The sequence below is a fragment of the Urocampus carinirostris genome, chromosome 16 (assembly GCF_059441175.1).
Source record: "Urocampus carinirostris isolate Australia breed hairy pipefish chromosome 16, RoL_Ucar_1.0, whole genome shotgun sequence".
Classification (NCBI taxonomy): domain Eukaryota; kingdom Metazoa; phylum Chordata; class Actinopteri; order Syngnathiformes; family Syngnathidae; genus Urocampus; species Urocampus carinirostris.
Genome location: NC_142364.1, coordinates 26,950,285 through 26,978,089, shown reverse-complemented (window position 1 = coordinate 26,978,089; position 27,805 = coordinate 26,950,285). Strand labels below are relative to the sequence as shown.

The window sequence follows — 27,805 nt, the reverse complement described above, 5'->3', positions numbered from 1 at the left end:
AACTTGTAACTTGGCGATGACCAAAGATCTGTCCAAAGACACCAGAGACGAAACTGTACACCTCCACAAGGCTGGAAAGGGCTACGCCGCAATTGGCAAGCAGCTTGGTGAAAAAAGGTTCACTGTTGGAGCAATCATTAGAAAATGGAAGAAGCTAAACAAGACGGTCAATCTCAATCGAAGTAGAGCCCCATGCAAGCTATCACCTCGTGGGGTCTCAATGATTCTAAGAAAGGTGAGGAATCGGCCCCGAACTACACGCCTGAAAAGTGCTGGGACCACCGTTTCTGAGGTTACTGTGAGTAACACACTAAGACGTCAAATCATGCATGGCACGAAAGGTTCCCCTGCTTAAACCAGCACATGTCAAGGCCTGTCTTATGTTTGTATATGACCATTTGGATGATACAGAGGAGTCATGGGAGAAAGTTATGTGGTCAGATGAGACCGAATAAACTTTTTGGTCAGAATTCCATTAAGCGTGTTTGGAGGAAGAAGAGTGAAGAGTACAATCCGAAGAACACCATCCCTACCCTGAAGCATGGGGGTGGTAGCATCATGGCTAGGGCGTGTTTTTCTGCCCATGGGACAGGACTAGTACACTGCATCAAAAAGAGGATGACTGGGGCCGTGTATTGTGAAATTTTGGGGAACAACCTCCTCCCCTTAGTCAGAGCTTTGAAGTTGGTCATGGCTGGGTCGTCCAACACGACAACAACCCGAAGCACACAGCAAGGAGTGGCTCCGTAAGAAGCATTTGAAAGTTCTAGCATGGGCCAGACAGTCTCTACACTTAAACCCAATTGAAAATCTTTGGAGGAGCTCAAACTCTGTGTTTCTCAGTGACAGCCCAGAAACCTGACTGATCTAAAAAATATCTGTGTTGAAGAGTTGGTCAAGATCCCTCCTGCAGTGTGTGCAAACCTGGTGAAAGACTACAGGAAACGTTTGACCTGTGTAATAGCAAACAAAGGCTACTGTAACAAATATTAACATTCATTTTCTCAGGTATTTAAATACTTATTTGCAGATATATCATATAAATAAATCGTTAAAAAAGCATGCATTTTCATTTCTGAATCTTTCTAAGATAAATAAAATTACTAAATGTTGTGCAGGCTTGAGGAGTAATGGAATACATGGAACGGCAAAAATGATGTTGGCAAGCTGTTTGGATTTATTTTCATTTTGTTTCTGTCGCATTTTATGTTAGTTTTGCCAGAGATCAAAGCCAGGACAGAAAGCTTACCACGTGTTGTGAGTCATAATTTTATTCATATTGAGTTTCTTTTGTCTTTTATTAGCATATTTGGTATTGGAGTAAACCAAAAGTAATTGAAAGTAATCCAGTTAAAGTAACCCTACCCAACCCTGTGTGTATATATATATATATATATATATATATATATATATATATATATACAGTATATATATATATTTTTTTATTATTATTATTATTTTTTATTTTTTTTCCCTGGTGGCGCCCATCCCTCTCCATAGGGTTACATTTTCGTTTTTCCTCATGCACTATACACTATTGCCAAGGTTTTGAAATTTTGTCCCCTCCGCCAAATTTTTGTACCCAATTTCAGCCCGCGGCCCGTCCATCAAAAGTTTTCCGTAGAGCAATCAGACTTCCACCATGTAGCATTGCTCAAAATTTTATAATTAATGAAAAAATTAATAAAAAACTAAAATCACCTTTTGGCATGATTATTTTAATGTCATAAACATGGTTACAATTATTTCAAATAATGTGGCATGAACGATGTTAAATGACGTCACACAGTAGAAAAGCTTGTTGTTTTCCTTAAGGAGGCTGCTGAACCGACATGCCGACAGGAGGCGACGTCCTCCCATATCATCTGGATTTTGTGCTCGTGGACTCCTAAACGGGATTTGGAGGATATTCGATAAACTTAAATCTACTGCTTTAACGCGGGACTTATTGTTTTTGTTTATACCACAGTCAAATGTCCGTTTTTGGCCCGGTAGACCACCGACTCGTGTCCGCTCCTGAAGTCCACGAAGCCCTCTCTGCCGGGTTGGATGTCAAATCGCACACTAGAAATAATAATAAGAATGAATAGACTTTTTATTTTATCTTTTAATTATTTACCCATTTAGTTGGGCTGTTTTGCTGTCATTGATGGCAATTGACGTCAAAGGTCCAAAATTGATGTGGAGATGGCAGTAAACCTTTCATTCGTTTACCCCACCCACCCCTTCTCTCTCTCTCTCTCTCTCTCTCTCTCTCTCTCTCTCTCTCTCTCTCTCTCTCTCTCTCTCTCTCTCTCTCTCTCTCTCTCTCTCTCTCCCTCTCCCTCTCTCGCTGTCTCTCTCTCTCTCTCTCTCGCCGTCTCTATCGTCGTCTCTCTCTGTCTCTCTCTCTCTCACTCTCCCTCTCATTCTCTCGCCGTCTCTCTCTTGCCGTCTCTCGCTCTCTCTCGCCGTCTCTCTCTCTCTCGCCGTCTCTCTTTTTCTCTCTCTCCCTCTCTCTCTCGCCATCTCTCTCTTTCTCTCTCTCTCTCTCTCTCTCTCGCCATCCCTCTCTCTCTCTCTCTCTCTTGCCGTCTCTCTCTTGCCGTCTCTCTCTCTCGCTCTCTCTCGTCGTCTCCCTCTTTGTCTCGCCGTCTCTCTCTTTTTCTCTCTCTCTTGCTGTCTCTCTCTTTCTCCCTCTCTCTATCTCTGTCTCTTTCTCTCTTTCTAACTCTCTCTGTCTCTCTCCTTCTCTCTCTCTTTCACCGTCTCTCTCTTTTCTCTCTCTCTCTCTCTCTCTCTCGGCCTCTCTCTCTCTCTCTCTCTCTCGCTGTCTCTATCTCTCTCTCTCTCTCTCTCACCGTCTCTCTCTTTCTCTTTCTCACTCGCCGCCTCACTCACCGTAATGGCTCTTGTGCATTAATTAGGAAAAACATGTTTGGTAAACTGTTACTAAAGTGCTAAATAATGTTTCTTTTTAAACGCGTCGCAGCTGTAGCTGGAGCAAATGTTTTATTGACATAAAATAGTTGTAGAGGTTTGGAGTGCTCCAGAAGTAGTACTACCGAAGTCCTAGGTGTGAAATGCACGGCCTGGCACTGCTATTCAGTGAGCATTCACGGGTTCAACCGGCAATAATTGTCGATCCTTTTCTCCGATAGCTCTTTCTTACCTTCCCTGGACCACCTCAATAAAGTCATCCTTGTTGACAATGGTGCTCAGCTTGGTGAGGGCCTCGAACAGATAGTCGCACTGCAGAACAAGATCTCCCTGTGATTGGAAACATTCGCACTCAGGACCAGGGATGTCAAACATACAATAGATTGCTGAGAGGAGCACAAGAGAAAAAATAGCAACAATGACCTGCAGTTTAAAACATGTTCACTTGTTGCCGTCCAACCACCTACTGTAGCTAACCAAAAAAAGAAGTCACAGATTGCTGTTTAAGAAAATATGATAAGATGTCTTTCTTAACCACATTTACTACTAAACTATGTTTTTTATCTCCAGTGATTAAAAATGGTCGGTTATCACTTGGATTTAAAAATACAAAATTAGAAAATAGAATTCTTTGCAAAACTTTAAAGAAGCTTTTGCTCCTTTCTATTGTCGAATATTTAAGGTTTGGTCAGAAACTCGTTTTATAATGTCAGAAAATTGTCAAACAATGTCAAAACATGTGAGGTGAATACTGTGTTTGAAGTGAATCACATACTGTCGATGTGTTATCTGACTGATGCTGGTGGAATGTGAGGTGGGGGGGTCATTAGCTTGCAGTTGCCCATTAAGGGTTGCCGTGACACAAGGGGTCCGCCCCTCCCAGGAGAACGAAACCGAGAGCAAGTACACCTCTCACCTCGCAGGGGCAGCCTGAATTTGGCCAGCCAGAAGGCAGGAGGCCATGTCCTACCAGGAGGAACTGGACCAAAGCCCTGGCCGGTCCTGACCAAGTCTCAGCTCAACGGGCAGCCAGAGAGCCTTGCCAAGTCAGCAGCCAGGCTTGATCAGGCTAGCGGCCAAACTGGTGGGACAAGGCCAGCGACCTCAAAGAAGCCTCAGGCCACCAGCAGCCAACCTCTGCTTCAACACCTTGCATCCTGTGGTCCTCGTACAAGGCCTACCGGGATTCCTCACCGCTCTACAGCCGAGGACATAAATACTGGGCCGCGTATCTTCATCGACGCAGAACTTCAGAGAACATCTCGTTGTTGCTAGGTATTTTAGTGATGTAAAACGGGAACTCTATCAAAATACAATAACGTAATAATCAAGCCAACGTTGTTGTTCATCCAAATGGTGCCAGTTTAAGTTCTCAACTTATAGTTTTCTTCATTTTATTTTCTTATTAGTGTTTTGTGTTCCATTCAAGCTTCTTTGGTGGATGATTAGTAAAAGAGGAGTCCATAAATCCAAGTGTGTAAAGTATATTGAACTATCAAAAACGGTAAAAAGAATTCACCTAGTGAATAACGAAGATAGTTTTTTTACATCCGTTTTTCTGACATGACCTCAGAAGGTATGTGGTGCTCCAAAGAAAGCGAGACGAGTTTTGAAAAGAATAAACTGGGCTCTTTAATTCAATTGGTCACTAAATTGTTTGTCCGAAGAATTTTTTTACCACCAATATGTGTTACATATATGATATATTAGAAATCTATCATCAAAAATCCCAAATTTAGCTTCACGCTTTTATTAAATGAATAAATTAAAAGAAAATATGTTTAAATCATTAAATCAATCATTTTAATATTTTCTATTTAAATTTGTGTCCGTGTGCTATTTTAATCACTTTGCAGTTTGCATAAGTTTCTCAGAGTTAAATAAACTGTAGTTGGAATGAATTCCATTGTTGTTTTACTTTTTCGCTACAAAAGAAGGATAGTTTTAAATTCAAATCTCACACCCTTGGATCATTGTCGTCATTTGATTGTGAGCCTCAGAAAGATCCCCAGCTCCACAGCTAGCTGGCACTTTATGCCATGAATTTACTAGTCTGGCTCTTGTGAGAGTGCTTTCTCACCCATGTGGCCTCTAAAATGAACTTGACACCCGTGCTCATGACTAGTTTGGGGAGGTTTACAGTAATGCACTACTAGGTTTTCTTGACAGACTATGTTTCAAAGAAAGAACATGAAATAATGGTGGTTCAGCCGTACCTTCTGTTTGATGTCATCACAGGTAACATGGAAAATCAGGAAATTATCACTCAGGTTGCTGACAGACACGCCTGAAGCCAAAAAGCCACAGACACATTTTCAATTTGGACTCCGGGCTTCCTCATATCATCTACGACGATTAAGAATTTGACCTTTCAGCGAGCCATAATAAATCCTCTGCTTGATCTTGGCCTCATCCAGAAGGTAGGCGGCTTCCCGGGTAAAGACGAGCTGCCGAGGACGAGGACGAAAGCCATTACGGTCATACTTGACTACTGGGACACTGTACTGATGGAGGAAAAATATGCAAAATATTTTCAGATGGTCCGTTGAGGTGGAAAAGCGATGATATTTTCATATTAGTGCACAAAATGTGAGTTTACCTTGACAGTCTCATGTTGGATCATTTGCAACACTTTCATATTCATGCCACTTATACCTAGATTTAAGTAAAAGTTTGTAAGTGATTTCATAAAATAAAAAGATACAACAATAATTTTAGATTCAAAGGGACAATGCGTAATATTTGACCACTAGATGGAGCGGTATTTTGAAGGGCAACCGAAAACTAGTGCTACAAAGCACAAGGAAGAAAACAAACTACGGAGACTCAATGTGAGTACCGTATTTTCCGCACTATAAGGCGCACCGGGTTATAGGGCGCACCCCGAAAAAATGGTTTTTGGTCCTATTTTTGACATACATAAGACGCACCGGATTATAAAGCGCTACAATGGGAACGTCGAGAAAACAGTCAGATAGTTCAGTCCAACTTATTACCCCCTTAACATTCCGAAAGCTTGCAAAGACGCAAATACGTGTCGAGAACACGTGCGGATGCAGTGTCCGTACGATGTCACTCAAATGCATCGTTTCAAATATCATTCGGAAGGTTAAAGTCTTGGGATTCAAGAAATGCCAACCATTCCTTAGTTTCTATTTTCTTTTTCGCTCGCAACTTTACTGTGCATATGACAATAAACACTTGGAATTGAGTTTAATTTAAAAATAGACACTCCATTCCATCCATTATCTGCACTGCTTATCACAGAAACATCGAGTTCAGTCTGAAACAAGATACAGGGACAATATAAAACCCGGAGTAGCTCACCGAAGTCGTTGTGTTCATAATAATGTCCAGCCAATGTCCTCTTATATCCGTGAGGGTAGTAAATCCAGGAGAATAAAATATTTTCAAATACAGAATAGAGAAAAATGCTTTCTCTATGCCGTCAGCCACGTGCTATACACATTCATCTTTTTCGGCCAATTGCAGGCTTTGTTTCGCCGTTCAAGCCAATGCCAGCCTGTAAATGATAAAAAGGATCTGCCCCTTGACCTTCGAATAACTTTAGCAATTAGTGATCGATTCAACTGATGATTGACACATCTTTTTCGGCCAATTGCAGGCTTTGTGTTGCCGTTTAAGCCAATGCCAGCCTGTAAATGATAAAAAGGATCCGCCCCTTGACCTCCGAATAACTTTAGCCAATAGTGATCGATTCAAATGATGATTGACACATTGGTTAGCCAATGAAACGCCGGTAAATAAATCCCAGCATACACCGCATACTACTTGGCGTTCGGGGGAAAATCTAGTCGGCGGCTTCAAGTTAGTTGGAAATCTTTGCAATTTTAAAATTGATCCATAAATAAGGCGCACTGTATTATAAGGCGTATGGTCAGCTTTTGAAAAAAATAAAGGCTTTTAGGTGCGCCTTATAGTGCGGAAAATACGGTACCCTTAGCAGCAAGATGGCAGACAATCATGTCAGCTCCCTCTAGGTGAGCCTCACATTATGTAAATGTATTGCAACAAGTGCAACAGAAAATAAGTGCTAAAATGCATGAAGAATACAAACTATGGAGGCTCAATATGACCATTTTACTTTTCTCTTATTTTTTTTGCCCAGCCATTTTGAGGTTTTTGAGTAAGATGGCGTACAAGTATGTCATCTGCCTTCAGGTGAGCCTCATGTTATGTGGAGTATATGCTAATTCCTTGACCTACAGGTATTTAAAAAATGCACTTTTGTATCATAGCTCATGTACAGTATTTTTTCTTGTGTTTGAAATCAATACTGTTTTTTTGATTAAGTTTATTACTCCTAGGGGGTGCTAAACAATACACAATGCCCCTTTAAGTAAAACAATAACGTTATAAATATTTCAAACAAAAATCACAAGGGTTAGATCACTTGAGAAATAAACTGAATATTCCATTAAAATGATAAACATTTAAATGTAAAGACTTTATTCATTAAAGCTGAATATTCAATTCATAAATACAATTGAATAATTGAAAAATAAGTTATAAGTTGAATTGAATTATCAAAAAGTATTAGAAATATATATAAAAAGAGTACAGTATACTGTATAACATATTTATTTTTTTTATTTCAAGGAATTTAACGTGTTAAAATAAAAAAATAATCAATTTAAAAGTATAGAAAACATTAAAATGTAAAAATATTTTTGAAATTGCATTAAAAATCAAATTCACACACATAGGAATGAATAAACAAATAGATGAATTGAATAAATAAATATCAATGTACCTTCAACACCTGTCAAAGAGGAAATACAGTCAGATACTCTGTAATGTACAAGGCATATGGTTTGGTAGCAAATTCAAAATGGACACTGTGTCACCTAGGGTTGGTATTATCATAAGCAAAGTTAGCATCCTCCGTCAAAAATGGGACACGCACACTAGTGGTAAAACTGGGGATCCTCGCTAGTTATTTAGGATCGGCGACGCCCATGTTTTTGACCCCAACCAACGCTTCATGTATAATATTCATCTTGTTTATTGTCTATTGTGCGCAATGAAAATTAAAACTCAAAAAAATTGAATTATAGTAAATGAGATATAATGGACTTGCCAATCCTAGTGTGAACAAAGGGTGAGTGCACACTAAGCGGGTAATTTTCCTTTTTCCCTTTGAACATGGTACTGGTCTGTGCCTTGAGCAAAAGCTGCAAAAAAAGTACAATAAATAAATTGGATTTTGTCTTTAGTGATACTTAATATGTGCCACATACTTGAGCCTTCCTTTCCTCAGTAATTCCTTGCACATATTTGTGCACCATGTGGCGAATGAAGATTTGCTTCAGCAACAGGGAAGCCTGCAATTTGAAGGGAAGATATTAATCTCCAAATTAATACTTTTGGATGGACACAAACACAGATAAACTTTCATTATACTGAATTACTGAGTAGAAGTTACCAAAATTGAATTTCTCCAATAGCAATCCAAATAAACGTATGCTGTAAGAGCTCACATAACTAAAAAGTTAAATACTTTCAAACCTATAAAGAATCATTAAAGAAAAGATTCAAAATCAACTTGCACTTAATACACTCAAATACTCCTAAGTACTGTATACTATGTGTAGTGTGTAATATTTGACCAAAGGATGTTGCCGTATTAAGTAGTGCAAGCAAAAACGGGTTCTACAAAGCACAAGAAAGTATGAAAACTACAGAGACTAAGATTGATCAAAACAGACGTTTTTGATTTTTTGGGGTACCCATAGCAGCAAGATGACCGACAAATATATAAAATCCCTGAAGCCATTAAAGAAAGGTTCAGCATATGCAACAGAAGTGGGAGGGACATATATATTTTTAATACGGTTCCTGTCAGAAGAAAAACACAAAACAAACATGGTCCAAGCACAGTTTTAACGGTTCTTTGTCGGGTCCAATGTGATATTTTGTTTTGGCAGAACACTTCTGAACACTAAGTGGCGGGGGCCTGCCAGTTCATGGGCTGAACAGCCCTGGGGATGAAGCCAGTATTCCTCCCTTGAGTCGTGCTGCCTGGGCAGCGAAGTCTGCGTCTTGACGGCAGCCCAACAAACTTCGGTAACAGAATGTGTGTAAGGTCCTGAAGGATTCTGCGAGCTGATTTGGTGGTTTGATGCTCACACACGGTTATGAGAGCTCTTCGAGGCTGGCCTATTATTTTGGAGCAGACTTTTGTCGTGTTCAACAGACAGTTTCTATTCTGTTTACTGATGGATTGGAACAGGAAATGAATGAGAAGGTGATCACACTCTCAATGAAGGAGTAGTAGAAGGTGGTGAGGCTACTACTGGCAAGTGCGGCTGTGATGAGCGCTACCCTGGCCATGATTTCTGGTTCTAACCCATCCCAGGTCCAAGATATTTAAATTTGGTGACAGGTTCAAGCTCTTGATATTTGGGATGTATGAATCCTTTTATTTTTAAAACATAAGGTTCTACATCCTTGGTTGCTGATCACTGTACTAAAACTTTAAGCACAATTTGCTTGGAAGATTTTAGACCCTAAATGGGACACACCTCTTTCATGATTGGCGGGGGAGTGAGCCAATAGTCCTTGTGCAGAAGTGTTTCCGGGAGATTTTCCTTCAGGCGAGTCAGGTAGTTCTGCCTCACGTACGTCAAATATTCTCTGTTGTCGGCGCCGCTGGGCTCATTTCTGGTCATGAAGCCTTTAATGAACCTACAGTAAGGAACATAACTGGGTCTTTCTCAAAGTAATGTTTTAATATTGGGGTTTAATTCTTACCTCTTAATGATTCTGACGGCCCATTCCCTCCTTTCTCTCTCTTTTCTGGCCATCAGGCCACGCCAGCAGTTCTCAATTTTTGTTGCTTTGGCACAAGGAAATCACTGACACTATGACTAAAATGCCTTGTTCGAAAAATGTAAATAAAATCAAAGTTACTGACCAGCTTCTTTCTGCTTTCTGTAGTCGCCTTTGAGTCTGTAGCCTTTGTACTTGGCTTGAATTCTTGTTGCTGCAAGACACATGTTAAATTGGGATATCGTGGAAAGAGTCCAAAAAAGGTACCATAGGTGTCATTGGTAGGGATGATTTTAATTTTTTTCTCACCTAGCTTGTTTTTGCAAACTTGAAAGGCATCTTCCGTGGCAAAGAGAGTTCTTGGATGGCGGATAAAGATCTTGGTACTTGGAGCGAACAGTGAGGCAAACATGACATTTGGATTTTGGTTAAAACAATGGTTTTTAATTGGTGTTATGGAAAGGCACTCCACACGGTAGGTGAGATTCTAAATACACTTTAGAAGAAGCATCCGTAGGAAAATAGCTTTCAAGTAAGTAGGAAAAGATGCCATTATTGCAGTATGATTGGGCAAAAAAACCCCACTTTATATCCAGAAGACTACATAATGAAAATAATTGAGTAAAAACATCACTTTATTATTGATTTATGTGTGTATATATACATAAATATATATATGTATATATACAGGTCCCACTGTGTATATATATATATATATATATATATATATATATATATATATATATATATATATATGGGACCTTGCTACTTCGCGGTTTCACATACGCGAGTTCAGAGCTTTGCGGGTCTAAAAAATAATAATAATAAAATAAAATAATAATTTTTTTGAAGCATTTTTGAAGGGGGCGTCGCTACTTCGCGGAATTTTCACTTTTCGCACGTGGTTTTGGTCCCCATTAACCGTGTCTAAAAAATAATATAATTTTTTCTTTTTTTTATTATTGTAATAATAATAAAATAAAATAATACAAAAAATAAATATACATTATATATATATATATATATATATATATATATATATATATATATAAAAATATATATATATATATATATATATATATATATATATATATATATATATATATATATATATATATATATATATATACCCACAAAACTACCTCGGGCGGCCCCCAAGTAAATTGAGTTTGAGACCCCCGCTTTAAAGGATAATTTGATGTAAAAGTTCCTACCGGCCCATCTTGTACTCGTCGGGTTTGTATCCCAGATGCTTGATGAGAACCCGCACTCCGTCTGCAGCCGCACCTTTCCAGGTGGGCCAGGTGTCCGGGCAAAGGGGTTTGTATCTAAAGACAGAAGAATTTGGCCAAGCTTTTCAATTTTGAGGTGACATAATGTGAGAAAGAGGCAACGTTTTTTTGTCACATGAGACAATCAAGCATTTAATTCAGTGCCGTACGGTGAGGTTCGTGTCAGGTGAGGCAGATTTACTGATATATGACCCCTCTGTACTGCTTGCTCATCATTTGATTGCCAGAGCAAGAAAGCAGTATATAAACTGTAGCATAGGAAAAAAAACTTTGGTTGTCTTATCTAGAGTATTCAATGTTTGGACAGAATTTTGTTTCGCAATGTCAGAAAATGATCAAACAATGTGAACTGAATACTGTATTTAAGGTCAATCACATAGATGTTATCTGACTGATACTAGAGAAATGTGAGGTTGCCGCGACCGCTCCACCACATGTTTCCGCCCCTCCCCTGGGGTCCGGAACCAAGAGCTGGTACACGTCTCACCTCGCAAGGGCAGTCTGAATTTTGGCCAGCAAGAAGCAAGTGGGTATGTCCTAACAGGAGGAATTGGACCAAGGCCGCACTGGGCGGTCCTGACCAAGTCTCAGCTGAACGAGCAGCCAGAGAGCCTTGCTAGGTCAGCAGCCAAGCTTGATCAAGCTAGCGGCAAACCAGTGGGACAAAGCCAGTGACCTCAGAAAAGCCTCAAGCCACCAGCAGTCAATATCCTCAAGCTTCTTCAGCAGATGATTAGTAAAAGAAAATTCCATAAATCCTAGAGTGTGTGTGTCATGATTACAGTATATTGAACTATGAAAACGGTAAAAATAATTCACCTAAAGTGAATAACTAAACAAGGTTTTTCATCCGTTTTGCTGACATAATGATCTAAAAAACGTATGTTGAGCTCCCAAAAGGTGAAACGAGTTTTGATAAGAATAAATTTGGCTCTTTGAATCAATTGGTCAATAATTTGTTTGTCAGAATAATTTATTTAACACCCATATTTGCTACGCTTAACTTACATAAATGTCTATGCGCTACTTCTTTTGAATAAAAACGTCAATAGAAAGGTAATCCTCCATTATGAAACAAAAGTCAACAAGAAAAAAAAAAATCACTGGATGGCTTGACTTTCTGTAAGCTTGGTAATCCGGTTACGGACTCTTAGAGGCACCACTTCCTGTGGTGCGTCTTGGGCATGTACAGAGTGGCGGTGCCCATCCCTCTTAAAGCTGTTTTTTGGGTAGGGGTTTGCTCCCTCATATGAAACAGTGCTGGTTTCCTTGGTTACCAGTACCAGGAGAGGCCTCCTGATCTGACTCAGATACAGCTCCTTCATCATTTGATCGCAGTTGTTCTTCAGTGTGAAGCGGCATCCCATTCTTCAGAGATGAGCTGGACCACCGCATTGATGGGCAGCGACATGCAGTGACATGTAACCATACTAATACTAGATACTAAATCACTGGGGGGAAAGTTTTAAGTACCATATTGTACAATACGCATGGAATGAACTCTTGTTTTGGGCTGAGGTGTGCACCAAATCCTTACTCTTACTATTGCCTGCAAGAGGCAAGACAACTGTGTTCCTCATTTTGCATCTGCAGAGCTCAGCACAGTAATACGTATGGTTGGGGAGCAACGGAATACATCCAACAGCATTACGTAATCGGAATACCGAAAAATTGAATTACAATTCCACCATCCCCTGATCTTAAAACAACATGCGGGCAAGGAAAAACTCGAAACCTCAGCACGGGGAAAATAAGAAATCTTGAGGGCCACAAGAGTGGTAATCCCCCTTCCAGGATGACCAGGGTGGAATAGATTTAGCATTGGATAACATTACACAAACATAGTAAACATCAATAAAAGAGAACACTAGGTAGCATGTTGAAATTTCGCCTCAAGCCTGTAAAATAGTCCAAAAAGTAAAAATTTTATGGTGATTCATGGCCAAGCTAGTTAATTCATGACCTGCCTACTAAAACAGGAAATGGAAATTTGACGTCTAAAACCGTCAACAACATTGAATTTAAATTGGACATTCGACGTCTATAGGCGTCATATGGAATGACTTAAGTGCTTTTGAACAGTTTTCAACAATAAACGCAGAATAAAGTCAACTTCTGTTGTGGGAATAAATTTAACCTTAGTCCCATTTCCGTTTTTACCTCTGGAGAAAGATCTCATATTTCCGACGGTAGGCAAACCCTGCGCGCCGTACCCTCAAGTGCTCCATCAGACCCAAATACTTCACTTGATGCCTCACCAGCACATCATCGAAGCTTCCTATCAAGGGAGCGTGTCAGAAGCGTCACTTATGTCACTATTCAATTTTCACCCAGCTAAATCTTTAGCATACTAAAATTTTATAATTTTATGTTTGGCTTATTGGGGATGTTAGCAAAGTCCAAATGTGAGCGGCATCTTTTACGTTTGCATTTTAATGTCAATTCTCCCGACAATTTATTCATTTTTTTCATATAAATACTTAAATTACAAATTATTCACAAATTATTTTAGTTGAATGAGAACAATAATACTTGAAATGTACATTCTAATATAGTTCACAATAGATCTTGGGCCCGGGCCCGAAACCAAGCCGACCCAGCCCAAAATTCTGGCTGGGTTCAGGCATAGAATTGTCAACGATTAAGTTGGGGTAGTCGGGCTTCTCCCTCGCCGTTTTTTTTTTTCTTCGTGGAGGATCTTCACAGCATGGACTCACTTTTACTCATGTAATTATTTAGATAAAGAAAATTCTTACCAAAAATCTGTTGAACACTAAATCCAAAGAAATGTTCCTCCTCTGTATTGGGGTAGAAGACGCACGGCTTCCTCATACTCAATTTATTTGTTTCGTTTTATTTTTATTAAAAAAACGTCTTATTCAGCGCTTCATTTTGAGAATGATATTTACTGATAAAAAATACCGTAAATTCTGGACTACAAGCCGCTACTTTTTTCCCAAACGTTCAACCCTGCGGCTTATTCAGTGATGCGGCCAATTTATGTAATTTTTCTAACGGCCGCCAGCGGCGCTCGAGCACAAAAGGTAAGATTTAGACCGGTGGAATATATGCACCGAGGAAGACTGCAACTTCTTGGCTTGTGCATAAATTAAATTAGCGTAAACATACCCTCATCATGCAAAATGTAAAAAGAAAGGCTCATGAGGCAGCTTTCAAGCTAAAAGCAATCGAGCAGTCCTATAAAGAGGGAAACAGCGCGACAGCGCGAGTGAGGCTGCGGGAGCGACGTCTATATGACAAAGTTTCTTTCCGACACTGAGGAAGACGACTTTGATGGCTTCAGTTCTAAGGAGGAGGATGAGGACGATTTACCGTGATTTTTACAAGTACGGTATGTTTTTTTAACAGACCCGTTTACTGTGTTGCGAGCATGTTGCTAGCGTGTTGCTACCATTAACTTCCCTGTCACAGGCATCGTTTGGGATGAAAGTTATATTATTATTAAAGCTTTGAAAACTCTCTCGGTGTACCGTCTTTCTCTGTAAATATATGTAACCATGTATAATATGTATTTGCAACTGTATATTTTTGTAATGTATTTATTTCAGACACTTATTCTGATATGTTTTGCACGGGCGAATAAAAAAGGGGCGAAACAAACACGGGCTGACGGGAAGTGGGGTAAAGGCGAGACTTGTTTGTGGACGCGGCGGACAATAGTGGATATATGTTTTTCCCACCCTTACCTTTGGAAATATACACTTTTTTTCCTTGGATTACTTTCAACGGGACCCGGACTCTGCAGGTCTGCATCAAAACTTAAGTACCGATATCATTATCCGTTCATTTTGCCGGCTGTGATTTTTGGACTGTGTACTTTTATGAAGGACATTCAGTTTCAATCGCGGAACTTAAAGTCGGGTTTGGATTAATTTTGAGTTTGTGTTACATATTTTTAATGTGGGCGCATGCCGCTTATATACAGGTGCGGCTTGTGTAAGTACAAAATTGGTTTTCCTCTTAAAATGTGGTGGGTGCGGCTTACAATCAGGTGCGCTCTATAGTCCGGAATTTACGGTACTTAAAATAAACAAATTTAATGCTGTATGATTTTTATTTTACAAATTACTTGAAATAAAATGACAACAATACAATTTGAAAAGTACATTTAAATGTATTGTAATATTTTTATTTTGCTTCATTGGGAAAAAAAAACTTATTGTACAGTAAAATAACAACAGTGATATTTTTACTGACTACAATATATTATTTAAATATCAAAAAATTAAAAACATCTAAAAAGGAAAATAAGATTGAACCCAAAAGGTAAAAAATGATCAATCAAGATAAAAAATGTTTTTTCATTTTTCAGTGTACAACAGATAACAATGGCGGGATGGTTGGATCCCTTAACCACTAGAGATAGGGGCACCATTTCCTGTGCTATGTCTTGGACAAGTACAGCCTGGTGGAGCCCATCGCTCCATATATTATATTTCATTTATTACAGTAAGTAATGCTTAACCTCACCTGGTTGTTTGGCCTTATTGGGTTTAATGCATCGGACATACCAAGCCTCTTTAGTTCTGAGGATCTCAGTCAGGCCCATCAAGCTGCTTTTGAACTGAGTCACCACCTGCATCAATGTAGAGACTCAGTTGCATAAAAAAGTGGAGGTCATCGAAATTTCTTACGGTTTCTGGTCTCTTCTTGCAGTCTGTGTCACCCAGGGGAAAGCAGTGCTTAATGATGTCGTTTTTCGATTGTTGCATGACCTCGATTGGAATAATAAATGTCGATTATAAACTTAATGAAAATCTATTAGATGTGCATTGGTGGGGGCGAAATATGACACAATTTACACAGGATATAATCACATCACCCCTTTAAAAGAGCTAAATTTAGCAGAACACAGATTATCTGGTATGATGAATTACCTCTTTTCCATTTCTGTACAGAAGATCGTTGTTCTTGTCCAGGAATCCTGAAAATGCACAGTAAATTCACAAAAATGGTAATTGAAAGGAACATATGCAACAAAACATATTTGGTGACACTTTGGCAATGCACTAATCACTCAAAATGCGATTAATGACCTTTTTGATTCACGGATTTGCATTGTGCATTTAATTGCATTTTGCAGACATTATCTTGATTTCCTCACAGTGTCTCCTTCTATCAAAACCTGCCCTCTTCCCTCTACTAGTTCATTGTTCGCTTGGTTTCTTGCTAGTTCCTTGTCTCCCTCGTCACGTCGCAAGCACACTTGTCTCAGCTACTTGTTCTTCCCATGTACCGAATCCCTGCCTGGTATTCTGGATCACGGTTGCCGCCTGATTTACTCTCGGACTGTCGCCTTTGCTGCTTTGGTTTACTAGGACACGGCCCCTTCGACTATCTCTTGGATCACAATTGTTGCTTAGCTACTTGACTTCCCGCGAACGAAACCCTGCCCCACTAAAAGACTATTGTTTAATTGGGCTAACTCGACTATATGTGTTACATTGAAAATTGTAAACATTTTATCAGTTTGGCTCTCGGTTTGATGCCAATTTTAATTGGCCCTCCATCCATTTGACTTTGACACCCCTGCTCTAAAACATGCAAAGCTCTTGCCCTTAAAGACCGATTCTGACATATGATGTAGACAAATATAAGTCCAAATCGAGCATTATTCTAAATTTATGAAGACAATAAAATATTTCATCTAGGTTTTGACAAACACAGTATGTGTTATTAAAATGATAAAACATGTATATAGATTCTTAATAATAATGTGAAATCATTTAAATTTCTGTCTTATTTTAAAGCTCGTAAACAATGTACTTAAAGATGGATACTGTTTCTCTCTGCCGTCATCTCCTGGCTTACACTCATGATTGCAGCTTTAGGCAGCCTGTTCATGATTGCTGTGTACGTAATAATCAGTGGTAAAAGCTAGAAACATATTTTCTTTCTAAGTAAGGATGAGGGTTGAAACTTTCTTTTGGTATGTCCCATGTGTCAGGACCAGAACGGAAACAGGACCCAATTGCGTGACGTTTACCACAAGTTTTATTGAAAGAAAGAGGAAGCACTGCGCCCACGATCCGGTGTTCGCTGGACGCGAGAAGCAAGTCGCTCTCGGATTCGGACTGTGATCCGAACACGGAAGTGGATCTTCCGTAGCGAGCGAAGGCTGTGTCAGGGACAGAAAAAATGCTCGGTAGCTGGGACTGGGGAGCAAAGCCTGGTCGGGGTTGGAAACGAGTCGGAAGCCAGAACGGGAGCGTAGACGTAGTCGGGGACAAAAAGAGGTCGTAAGCCGGGACGGGAGAGCAGACGTGGTCAGTATCAAAACAGGTCGTAGCCAGAGACAGAGGGGAGCAAAGACGGGACAGGAGGGATTCAGGGTCGAAAAAGGCTTGCCTAGTATACACTGAGGTTCGCAGACGGACTGACAACAGGGTATTGACAGGACTGGGTTCAAATAGTGACAGGGAGCTAATCAGAACCCGTGACGGTTCGCGCCAAATGAGCGGGCACAGGTGAGTCACATCAGTAATCATGACACCATGCCAATATAGCTGCAAAACAAAATTTTCTGTAGGCCTTCAAACAGAGTCAAAATGGCAAACGTTGGCTGGCACCCGCACTTCTTCTTTGAGAGAAACGTCTGGCATTGGATGAGTTCAACATCTTGGAGTACATTTAGTTTTTTAATTGTCTTTTACAAATTGTACCTATTACAGCCAACTCCAGCGAAAATTTAGGGGTTACTTTGGTGAATTTGTCTTCATCCATTTTTTGTGAATAGAATCGCAAAAAAAAAAATAGTCGCACCTTTTACACTGTACGTGACTTCTCCAGCGTAGTGCAGAAGGCGGAAGTCCGCTCTCTGTAAAGTTTTTCTCGTTTTCATGTCTGCAAGTTTGTGCCTGTCGGACACAGTGAGGCTTAGTTTTTCATCGCTCCCCAAGTTTGTTTTTCTTATACAGAAGCGGCGTGCGTTACGTGACAAAATGAGGATGGCCACCGATTGCTTCCTCCATTTTTTCTAAAAGAGTGAGATCCGTGGCTTCTCCGGGACGTAAACATTCCTCGTCCTGCACAAGGAGACGAGGGTGAGAACAGATCGGGGCCTCAAATCTTCTTCACCACCCTCACCAATAATGAAATTATTCCTCTGTGCTTCTCCTCCACCAGGTCACAGATAATCTTATTGTTGAAATATGGCACTGGCTCCCACTGCATATTCATAATGTAAAATCAAGCAGGTTGTCAAAACGGAGTGACCGTAGCATGAGCACCAGACCCACCTCGATGCCTTCCATTTCGTATTCTTCCTGCTCTGACTTGAGGGTAAGCTGGATGAAAAGCTGCTGCAGCTTCTCATTGCAATAGTTTATACAAAACTGCTCAAAACTGAAAATTAAAAAATGACATCACATCTAACATTAGTCAACAGTGCTTCTGGTAACCATGATCAAATTTACTACATGAGCTCAGTGTTTCTCAACCAGTGTGCCGAAGCACACTATTGTGCTGTGAGACCTTGTCTGGTGTAAGGAAATCGTACGATTTTGTCTTTGCAAAAAAGCATGCCATTGTTAAGTATACTATGCTTTCTTTCATTGGTCAGCTGAGTAACTGTAACATTTATCCATATCAGGTGGTGGCAGCGGATTACTTTTAATGCACTATAAAACTATAAATTGTTAAGAATGCACACAAAAAAAGTCAAACAAAGTAAATATCTTGAACACAATTTTGCAAATTTTAATTATTTTCTTATTTTATCAGATAAACTGAAAAAAGTTATTTTTGTATTCCACTGGCAGTTGGGTTTTGCTTGTTTCAAGTTCTAATTGTGTTAGTTTTCTAGAAATAAACAAGATGAAAATATAGGAAACTTGAGAAACCGGTATAAAATGTAGTAAAATCTCAAATTATAGCAAAATTGTTACCCAAAGTTACTAACCTGTTTCACCTTTTGAGCTATCGTGATCAAGAATCCTTTATATTGTCAATATAGTCAACATAATTTAAGCTTTAAAAAAACATACTACTGCCAGGAAATATTTTTAGATATGTTCAACAATATTCCACGAAATATATTAATAGAAAAAATGAGTGCCTTGGCTCAAAAAAAGATTGGGAAACACTGCAATAAATTACACAAAATTTCTCACAATATTTTTTTCATCAACACAGGTTTAACTGTTATGACTTGCTAAGCATTTTGCGGTGCCTTAAAAAGGAGCAAAGTGTTAAATTAGAACAAGTGTGCTAGGTTTTGAGTTATAAAGATGTATCAGTATTTGGGTATCCAAGCGTGAATTGCGACGGACGCTATCAATGCTGAATATTGAACCAAAGATTACTTCCGTTTTTTTTTGTTTTTTTCTTTCAGTTACAGAAACAGAATGCTTGTTTAAAAACATAAAAAAATTGAGAAATCTCACCTGTTGACACTGAAAACCTCAAATCCATAAATGTCCAAAAGACCGATAACCGTCTTCCTGGAGGAATCCTTATTTTTTTTACACAATTGTAAAGGATTTACATAATATTATTATTATTATTACGTCTTCCTTAAATTGATTTGGTTCATTTTTTTTTCACCGTGTTAGCCAGAGACTCATTGATCTTGTTGACCAGCCAGTTGAAAGTGCGTCCGTAAACGGCTTTGGCAAGAGCATCCCTAGCAAATACAGCATGGTCCACCGAGAAGGGACTGAACACCTAAATCAAAAATAGGAATACAAAAAAGAAATGAGTATTGGTATTCAGGATTTGTGTAGTTTAAATTCTTGCTAGACTGTGCAGTTTTTTTGTACCTCCTCTGTTTTGGCTTCAATCTTCCGGTGGGTTAAGCCCTGTAATAGCATTTTGACAGGAATCCCAAGTAACTGGAGACAAATAACCAATTACATTCTTCATTTATTGGTCCGGCTGTAAATGAATGAACTTTGGTCTGTGACAAACCTTTGACAGCCAGTGAAGTTCCTGGTGGTTGCAAATACTTGCGTACCCTTGAGCATTCACCTCAAACTTTACATTGCCCAGGTGGAGTATGCTGGCAATGATTCCGAAAAGGTACTGGTTTGGATCCGAAAACCCCACAAAAAAACGTAATATGTGGTCAGTAGAAGACTACAAATTCTAAGATACGATAGAGAGAGGAAAAGCAATAGCATACATGCCAACCACACATTAAAAAGCGGTAATTTTAGCGCGCACTCTATTTTTATCTATAAAACACAATGTGTCTCCAGAATATCAAAAAAATCAATTTGCTTGTATGAGACCGGAAGTGGTAACCTTTGACCAAAACAGAAGTGCAATATAATTGTTGGACACAAAGACAGTCTTGCTTCACAATGAAACAGCCTTAGACTAAAATGATTATTAAATAAATATAGCTTCATGGTTTTTGTCAATCGTTTGGGTTGTGGTGACATGCTTAGTTTTACTCTGTTTTGGAATAGAATGGAGCTCGGAGGCTGTTCTTGCCTGAGCACCTTTTCTAATAGGGGTTAAGCTCTCACACACCCAAGGACAGCAGATCAGACACATTCATTCGCAGCTGTAAACGTAAAAGATGTCCTTTATTTGGGTCAGTGTTGATATCCTACCTCAGTTTCACTTTTGCTGAAATCAATGATAGAGAGTGCATCACGCACCGTCTTCCAATCCCTTTTGTCATTGATGGAGCTAACTTTGGCACAATTTCCCTGCAGGAAAAGCCTAATCATTGAGTTTTCATAAAGCAAGCAATTGCTCAGTCCTCACTTAGTTTCCTGACGATACCCGACCTGAACCAGATAGCTGTACTGCTGGCAGTTCCTCTCCAGGCCAAGCCAGCGTAGGAGATCCTCCTCACCACCCTCCACCAGCTGGTAAAATATGTGAAAGTTTCGCTCTCCATGGTTCTGATGAACTACGCGCGACTTCTCAAGTAAGTAGCTCAGGATATGGCCGCCCACTGCACCGCCCTGAAACAGTGCCATGTGATTCAACATCAACAACTTTTTATAGTGAAGATTGTTTTTTAATACGAATCACAGTACATTGACAATTTCTAGTTTAGAGGTGTTTTTCCTTTCTCAGCAAGGAGAAAAATATAGTAAGTTAAACACCGTACAAGCTTCTCTTAGCATTCGCCTAACAATTAAACGTTTGCTGTAGGAAACAGTTTATACAAGATTATTTTTTGACATCTGTGGCACCTTGTTTGACAGAAAACAATAACCTAAACTTAAACAAGCATTATTTTAAAGGGAAAGTGTGTAAAATTTGACCACTAGATGTAGCTGTATTATGTGGTGCAGCCAAAAACAAGTGATACAAGCCACAGGTAAGAATCCAAACTACGGAGATTCAAAGTGACCAAACTTGACCGGGTGAACTATCGAAACATTATTTTCGGGGGTTTGAGAAAGTGTAATTATTTATCAAAATTGACAGGTTGTATGATTGAGCAAGATGTTCTCTGAAATACATTAATGTTTTAGGTACTACCTACCTGGTAATCAAACTGAATGTCCATGTACTTTCCAAAGCGACTGGAATTGTCATTCTTTAGGGTTTTGGCATTTCCGAAGGCCTAAATAGCAACATGACAAACTAATACATTTAAAAAAAAGGAAACTCAAAAAGGAAAATCACAATTTCAATCGCTGACCTCCAGAACAGGATTGGACACCAGGAGCCTGTCTCTGACGTTATTAAGGATTTTGGAACTGGGACAGATTACGGCGTAGAAATGAAGGATTTTCTTGGAGGCCTCAGTCTTGCCAGCACCACTTTCGCCCGAAATCAGGATAAAGTGGTTGTTGAACTCTGACATCATGGTCCGGAACACATTGTCAGCCAGCGCATAGCTGAGACAAACAAGGATGAAACTTATTACGGGATCTCAGGACAATATTGTAGATTTTGATCATTGAAAAGCAAGCACTCATCCTGCTTACATGTGAGGCGGCAGCTCGAAGAAGTTCACACCCATGTATGTGTCCATTTGCTTTTTGCTATAAATGTCCAACTCTTTGTAGGGGTTGAGTGAGACCAGCAGCGTACCAATGTAGGTCTGCAAAAAAAAAAAAGAAAGGTCGAGCTGATTACCGGGCGGGTACTTGAAATTTCCGAGTAAAACCAGTGATTTGTTTATTCTTGAAAAGATGAAAATGTTTAGTTTAAACTTTGGTTGACACTCGAATAGGAAGAGAAGACGTCAATGAACTATGAACTTGCTAACAGGGCAGGGAGAGAAGCCTTGAAATATAGAATTTCGATGACCACTTTTTTTTTTAATTACATCTTCAAGGTTACAAAAAGCAGATCAGCCCTAAGGGTGTGGGTATCAAAAAACAACAACATGATTGGCCGATAGCAACAATAATGTAATAGTCAAAACAACGAACATCCATCCACCCATCCATCCATTATCTGCACCGCTTATCCTCAGTAGGGTCGCGGGGGTGCTGGAGCCCATCAAAGCTATCTTCGGGCAGTGAGCAGCGACACCCTGAACTGGTTGCCAGCCAGTCGCAGGGCACACAGAGACGGACAACTCACTCGCTCATTCTCACCTAGCAACAATTTGGACTGGCCAATTACCCTGACATGCATGTTTTTGGAATGTGGGAGAATACCGGGGTGCCCGGAGGAAACCCACGCAAGCACGGGGAGGAACCCAACCACTGCACCACCGTGCTGCCAGACAACAAACAACAGTGCTCAATAAGGTCAAAATAAGGAACAGGCATTGTATGAAATTTCCTCTGCAGTTTTCCATCAAAAATATAAGTAACTTATCAACCTTGAAGGAGTAAGGCTAGATTTTAAATTAAAGTAAAGATAATAGCACATTTAGTAATTCAAAAATGACAAAAGAGCTCAGTCTTGGTAAATCCCGTGACCGCTAACTGTACATATCAGTGCCGCAGTATGGCAGATCTGATAAGATAAGGGCCAGTGTTGGGTGCGTTACTTTAAGTAATTAATTATAGTTACTCACTACTTCTTCAAAAAAGTAATTGAGTTAGTAATTGAATTACTGTATAGTAAATGTAACTAGTTACCGGGGAGAGTAACTATTTCCGTTACTCTAAAAAATGTTGTTGACTGTTCAAGGATTTTAAATTTTCTGAGCAGTGTTTGAGTCAGTTAAAAGGAGAAAAACAGACAAGTAGTAGTGTTATAGAACATTGTAATAATTATTGATCCTCACCCGCAACACTGCAACAGATCTATCCTACACTCGAAGTGCAATAAATATAAACAGTAAATGTTATAATGACAAAAAAAAATCAGCAGATAACAATAAAGTGAGTTTAACAAATTTAATGGAAAAATGGAGAGGGAAAAAAACAAAAGAAAAAATACAATTGTAAAAGGAAAAAAGAAAGCTAAAAGAAGAAAAAGGAATTAACCTGACATTTTTATATAAGCACATTAACACCGAAAACACAGGAAATGCAATACAAATATTTATAAATCTACTAAAATAAGATAAATTACCAAAAATTGTTAACCTTTTTATATGCTCAACAAATTCTAGGAAGGGAACCAGCTGCTGAATGGTGGGGCGCCGTCTCCCTTCGTTCACCTACAAGAGCCGGCTAATAGAGGCGTTGGTTGGCGCGGCATTCTTTGATTCGCCTTTTCTTTCGGCGCATTAGTAAATACTATATTTGTAATCACTATATAACTTTATGAGAGGTGTGACAAACGGGGGCACGCCGCTGTTAGCGACCCGCAGCCAAAGTAACGCATCACTTTTGCCCGTCAGTAACAGTAAGGGCTTTGTAATGGCGGGAAAAAAAAAAAGTTAAATACCCCGTTATTGAAAAAATAACGCTGTTATTCACCACACTGATGAGGACATAGAAAAAAAAGATCGCTGTCGGAGTTCACTGAAACTAAACACATAAAAACAATTGCATCCACTGTTTATTATAATGTTTATTATAATATTAATATAAAACAAGCTTTGTTTCAAGAGAAACTGGTCTATCTCTAACGGATGTCCATGGTGCAGCTAACAAGAAATGTCAACAGAACATTAGCATTTGAGTTGTTTGAATCACACAAAAAAAATCACATTAGATTAAAATATTCACATTGCCCAAACATAACATTTGCTAGAGTACCACAACGGCAAGAGCACTAAGTTTGTTGTTGTATTTATTACATCAATAAAGACATGCAAAAAATATTTTGGGAGTATGATGTAAACAAAATTGCAGGAAAAGACTGTTGAAATTGTTGAGCAAAATCTCTAGACTTGCTAAAAAGCCAAACCTGACTTTAAAAAGAAATCGCTGTAAATGATCACCACACTTAAGGTTATAACTTACATATATCAGATTCTCATGGAAGCGTTTTCTTAGGTTGTCCAGAAAGGCGGTCTCGCTGGTGTAGGCGTCCAACAAAACGAAATCTTGGATCCCTACACGATCTCGGGTCGTGAGTGAGGCTTCCATGTTCCGCAGAATGCGTTGGCAGCGCTCATCCAAGCTCTGGACAGATCAAGGATATAATCAGTCAGAATGTAGATATCATGACTCTGTAACATAATCACAAAATTACAAATGTAAGGGTTTTGGGTTGTTTTTTTATTCAAAACCAAAATTTATTTTGTTCCCTGCAACTAGCTGGCAACCAGTTCAGGATGTCTCCTCCCCACTGCCCGAAGATAGCTATGATGAGCTCTAGCAACCCCGCGACCCTACTGAGGATAAGCGGTGCAGATAATGGATGGATGAAGTTTATTCTGCTTGCCCACAATAAAAATGTAGTTCTGTTTTTGTTATTTGACACCTGCAAAAGAAATTGCATAGGATGCGAGAGCTGTTCCATTTTTTGGACACTTATGCACTGTTGACATCATTGTCACTGTTGGCTATCAATGTTGTTGTTCTTTGAAAGCCACAACATTTAGGGCTTATCTGCTTTTTGTAACCTAGAAGATTTAATAAAAAGACAGGGGATAATCTTTAAACCGGCTTGGAATTCATGCTGCTTGCGGGTTTTTGTACAGTCCTCTCCTGTTTTCATTGCAGGTTCAAAAATCATTGACGTCTTCTTTCCTCATTTCCAGTGTGTTTACTCAACTATAAATTACAAACGTATCCACAATTGTTTCACCAGAAATGTTTTTTTTTGTTTGTTTCGTACTGTAAGTCAGTCAGTAACCCTCCTGAACTTCTCGAAGCCAGGAAAGCACATGCCAAAAACTGATTAAGACCTCTGCCTTTTTTTATCCTTATATGTAACACTATAAGAAGTCAGCCTGAATAGTTTGACTGAAATGGGAATACAATTTACATTTTCCAAGGCATCTTGGTCTTCAGATTATCTAACATCTCTCAAAAACTGAGATTTTAACCTAAACTTGAATCTGGACTGACTGTACAAATAAGTGTGAAGTTTTTTAAGAGAATTCGAAAGGCTCACAAACCTCAAGATTTGTAAAGGTTTCCAGGCCCCGTTGTTCAAAACGGTTGTATTATCTTAAATATAGATGTGGCAGTTATCTCATCTCATCTCATCAGCCGTACCGCTTATCCTCGTTAAGGTCGCGGGGGGGCTGGAGCACATCCCAGCCATCTCCGAGCAGTGGGCAGGGGACACCCTGAACTGGTTGCCAGCCAATCGCAGGGCACACAGGGACAGACAACTCATAGGCTCATTCATGCCTAGGGACAATTTGGACCGGCCAATTCACCTGAAATGCATGTTTTTGGAACATGGGAGGAAACCGGAGTGCCCGGAGGAAACCCACGCAAGCACGGGGAGAACATACAAACTCCGCACAGGAAGTCTGGAGCTGGATTTGAACCCACTACAGGTTCCCATGACATGAACTGTGCCGCACAAGCGCTAACCACTGCGCCACCGTGCTGCCCATTGCTAGAATATGATATCATGAAATTGTGAATGTGTTTAATTGCTGTTAAAAGTGTCAATAAAATAGTGGCAGTTATTTTACAGGTTATTTATTTTCTTGTCTTTTTTTTTAATCAGCATATAGTGTGTATGGAAACTGTGCAGATGACGGAATACAAAAATCAAAGGGTATTGAAAGGATCAACAAAGGATTAAATTACTCTCTGTATGTAAAATTGCCCTAAATAGTTATTATTCTGTTGTAATATACATATATTTAACAGCTGATGTGGAAAAAAGAAAAGTTGCATTAATTTCAAGTTTTAATTTGTTTTGGTTAGGAACCAATTTCGTGACATTTTGTTCTTATCATCATATTTATCACACTTATATCCAGATATATTTATGAGGGTGCCAGAAATGCTAGCTGCATGTTTATTTTGAACAAAGCAAGCAATAAAACATTATGTGTACTGCATATCCCAGAACTAGATTAGACAGCTTTTTATACATGCAACCATATCTCAGTTTATTGTCAGTCCCATCCCTATTTTTATGTCTTTCAGTTTAAATTGGCTTCTGGGACCTCGGCCACATCCTTTCTGTTTTTGATGAATCTGTTTTTCATACAAAGCTATCTAATCCACACTATTTCTAGACTGCTAACAGGAAGCACACAACCCAACCTAAATGAAGCCTCATGCGTCAAACTCGAGGCCCAATGGCCAAGTCCGGTAGCCACATAATTTGATGTGGTTTAAAAAAATTGCCACCTGCTTCAGTAGTAGTCGCTAACTATTAAAATGAATAATATTATGACAATAGCTATTAATGCTGGTGCAATAATTTCATTTGACTAGGGTCTTTAGCAACAAAATGCAGCTTCCACAAAAATCTCTTATCTATAAGCAGTTAGCAACATTCTCCTCTCTTCTAGCCATTTTTTGGGGGGTTGTCAACAGGCTTTTATATTGAAAGTCACCTTTTCTAATGATTGCTTTAACTTGAGTAGTGCATATCACTACAAAATTCATAAGGTATGGTTGGGAAAACCCACTTGACTGGCAGCAAAGCACTTTAATTACAACACATCCACTTGGTATTAAGTTGCGGAAGTTTGGCTTGCATCCCTGAGTGCCGAACACTCACTGTTAGCTGTAGATCGAACCACACCTACTCTAACTCACATTGATTTAACCCCCCCAAAAAACATATTTTTACAGTTCTGCTAAGAGAATAAAGTTACTTACTGTAGAGTGGAAGCCCGTTGCTGTGTGTTTACACCGCATCAACTAGATTTGTTTCAGCTTAGAGGGAGGAGAGTAAAATACTTAACAGGAAACATAGATTGTACTTTTTACTTCCTTAAATGGAAAGCATCAATATGAATATCAGTTTGCCCGAGAAGGAAACAAAGGTCAGTAAAAAAAAAAAAAAGAGGACTCCAAAACATCCTGCAGGGGATCACGGCAGGATGAAAGACATTTATTCTAAGATTGTCGATCCCATGACATCAGTGAAGGATGAAATCCGTAGTTGGTGATAAAACGTGTGAATAAGCACAAAGGAATAAAACACTAAATGTTTGATTAAAACAGAATATTCACTATCACAACTTCAGAAAGAACTTATTCCTCAGACTAGGTTTTACGTGAAAATTGGACTGAGCGCAAAGTCGTGTCAATTGTTTTGGGACAAGAGGTTGCCTTTTCTGATTATTAAATCCACACATCTAGAATGTTCTGTTTAACCAGAATCTTGTTCTTTTTGTCTCACCAACAATTCATAATAGATTCGAATAGAACATTGAATTCAAGTGACATCCATGTTACGACTTCCTAGATTTATGTCCACTTGTACTTATGACCACAACCAGCAGACGGTCATTTTTCGCAGAAGATTGCTCATTCTTTAAATTCACTTTGTGGCCCGGCAGCCTAGCAGCCCAGCAGCCCATATGACAACTT

The 27,805-nt window shown here is 39.3% G+C and overlaps 1 protein-coding gene and 1 long non-coding RNA gene across 2 annotated transcripts; one reads left to right on the top strand and one right to left on the bottom strand.

Annotated features, from left to right (window-relative positions):
- Window positions 1-1,697: 1,697 nt before the first annotated feature.
- Window positions 1,698-27,128, bottom strand: myo1hb (myosin IHb). Its single transcript, XM_088355290.1, has 32 exons — window positions 27,089-27,128; window positions 24,308-24,469; window positions 21,920-22,035; window positions 21,631-21,829; window positions 21,472-21,552; window positions 20,762-20,941; window positions 20,582-20,680; window positions 19,932-20,045; window positions 19,784-19,855; window positions 19,569-19,688; window positions 19,409-19,476; window positions 18,263-18,368; window positions 18,111-18,191; window positions 17,958-18,049; window positions 17,787-17,881; window positions 15,902-15,948; window positions 15,659-15,739; window positions 15,495-15,600; window positions 13,164-13,281; window positions 10,926-11,039; window positions 10,021-10,097; window positions 9,857-9,925; window positions 9,694-9,778; window positions 9,465-9,627; window positions 8,181-8,264; window positions 8,021-8,114; window positions 5,519-5,574; window positions 5,288-5,423; window positions 5,136-5,206; window positions 3,152-3,249; window positions 1,965-2,064; window positions 1,698-1,888 (listed from the first exon to the last, which is right to left on the bottom strand). The coding sequence occupies exons 1-32, from the start codon at window positions 27,125-27,127 to the stop codon at window positions 1,862-1,864; spliced, it is 3,150 nt and encodes a 1,049-aa protein (XP_088211416.1). The 5' UTR covers window position 27,128; the 3' UTR covers window positions 1,698-1,861.
- On the top strand, window positions 17,861-20,823 carry LOC148350899 (uncharacterized). Its single transcript, XR_015852985.1, has 3 exons — window positions 17,861-18,067; window positions 18,150-18,305; window positions 20,687-20,823. It is a non-coding gene; the product is annotated as an uncharacterized LOC148350899 (long non-coding RNA).
- Window positions 27,129-27,805: the final 677 nt, after the last annotated feature.

Bases quoted from the DNA above. Each gene is read 5' to 3' on its own strand.
- myo1hb (XM_088355290.1), bottom strand. From the start codon at position 27,127: ATGCGGTGTAAACACACAGCAACGGGCTTCCACTCTACA. The intron at 19,689-19,783 runs GTACAAAAAAAC...TTTTTGATTTAG, and splicing joins TTGAAGCCAAAACAGAGGAG to GTGTTCAGTCCCTTCTCGGT. The intron at 17,882-17,957 runs GTAACGCACGCC...TGTGTCCGACAG, and splicing joins GGCCATCCTCATTTTGTCAC to GCACAAACTTGCAGACATGA.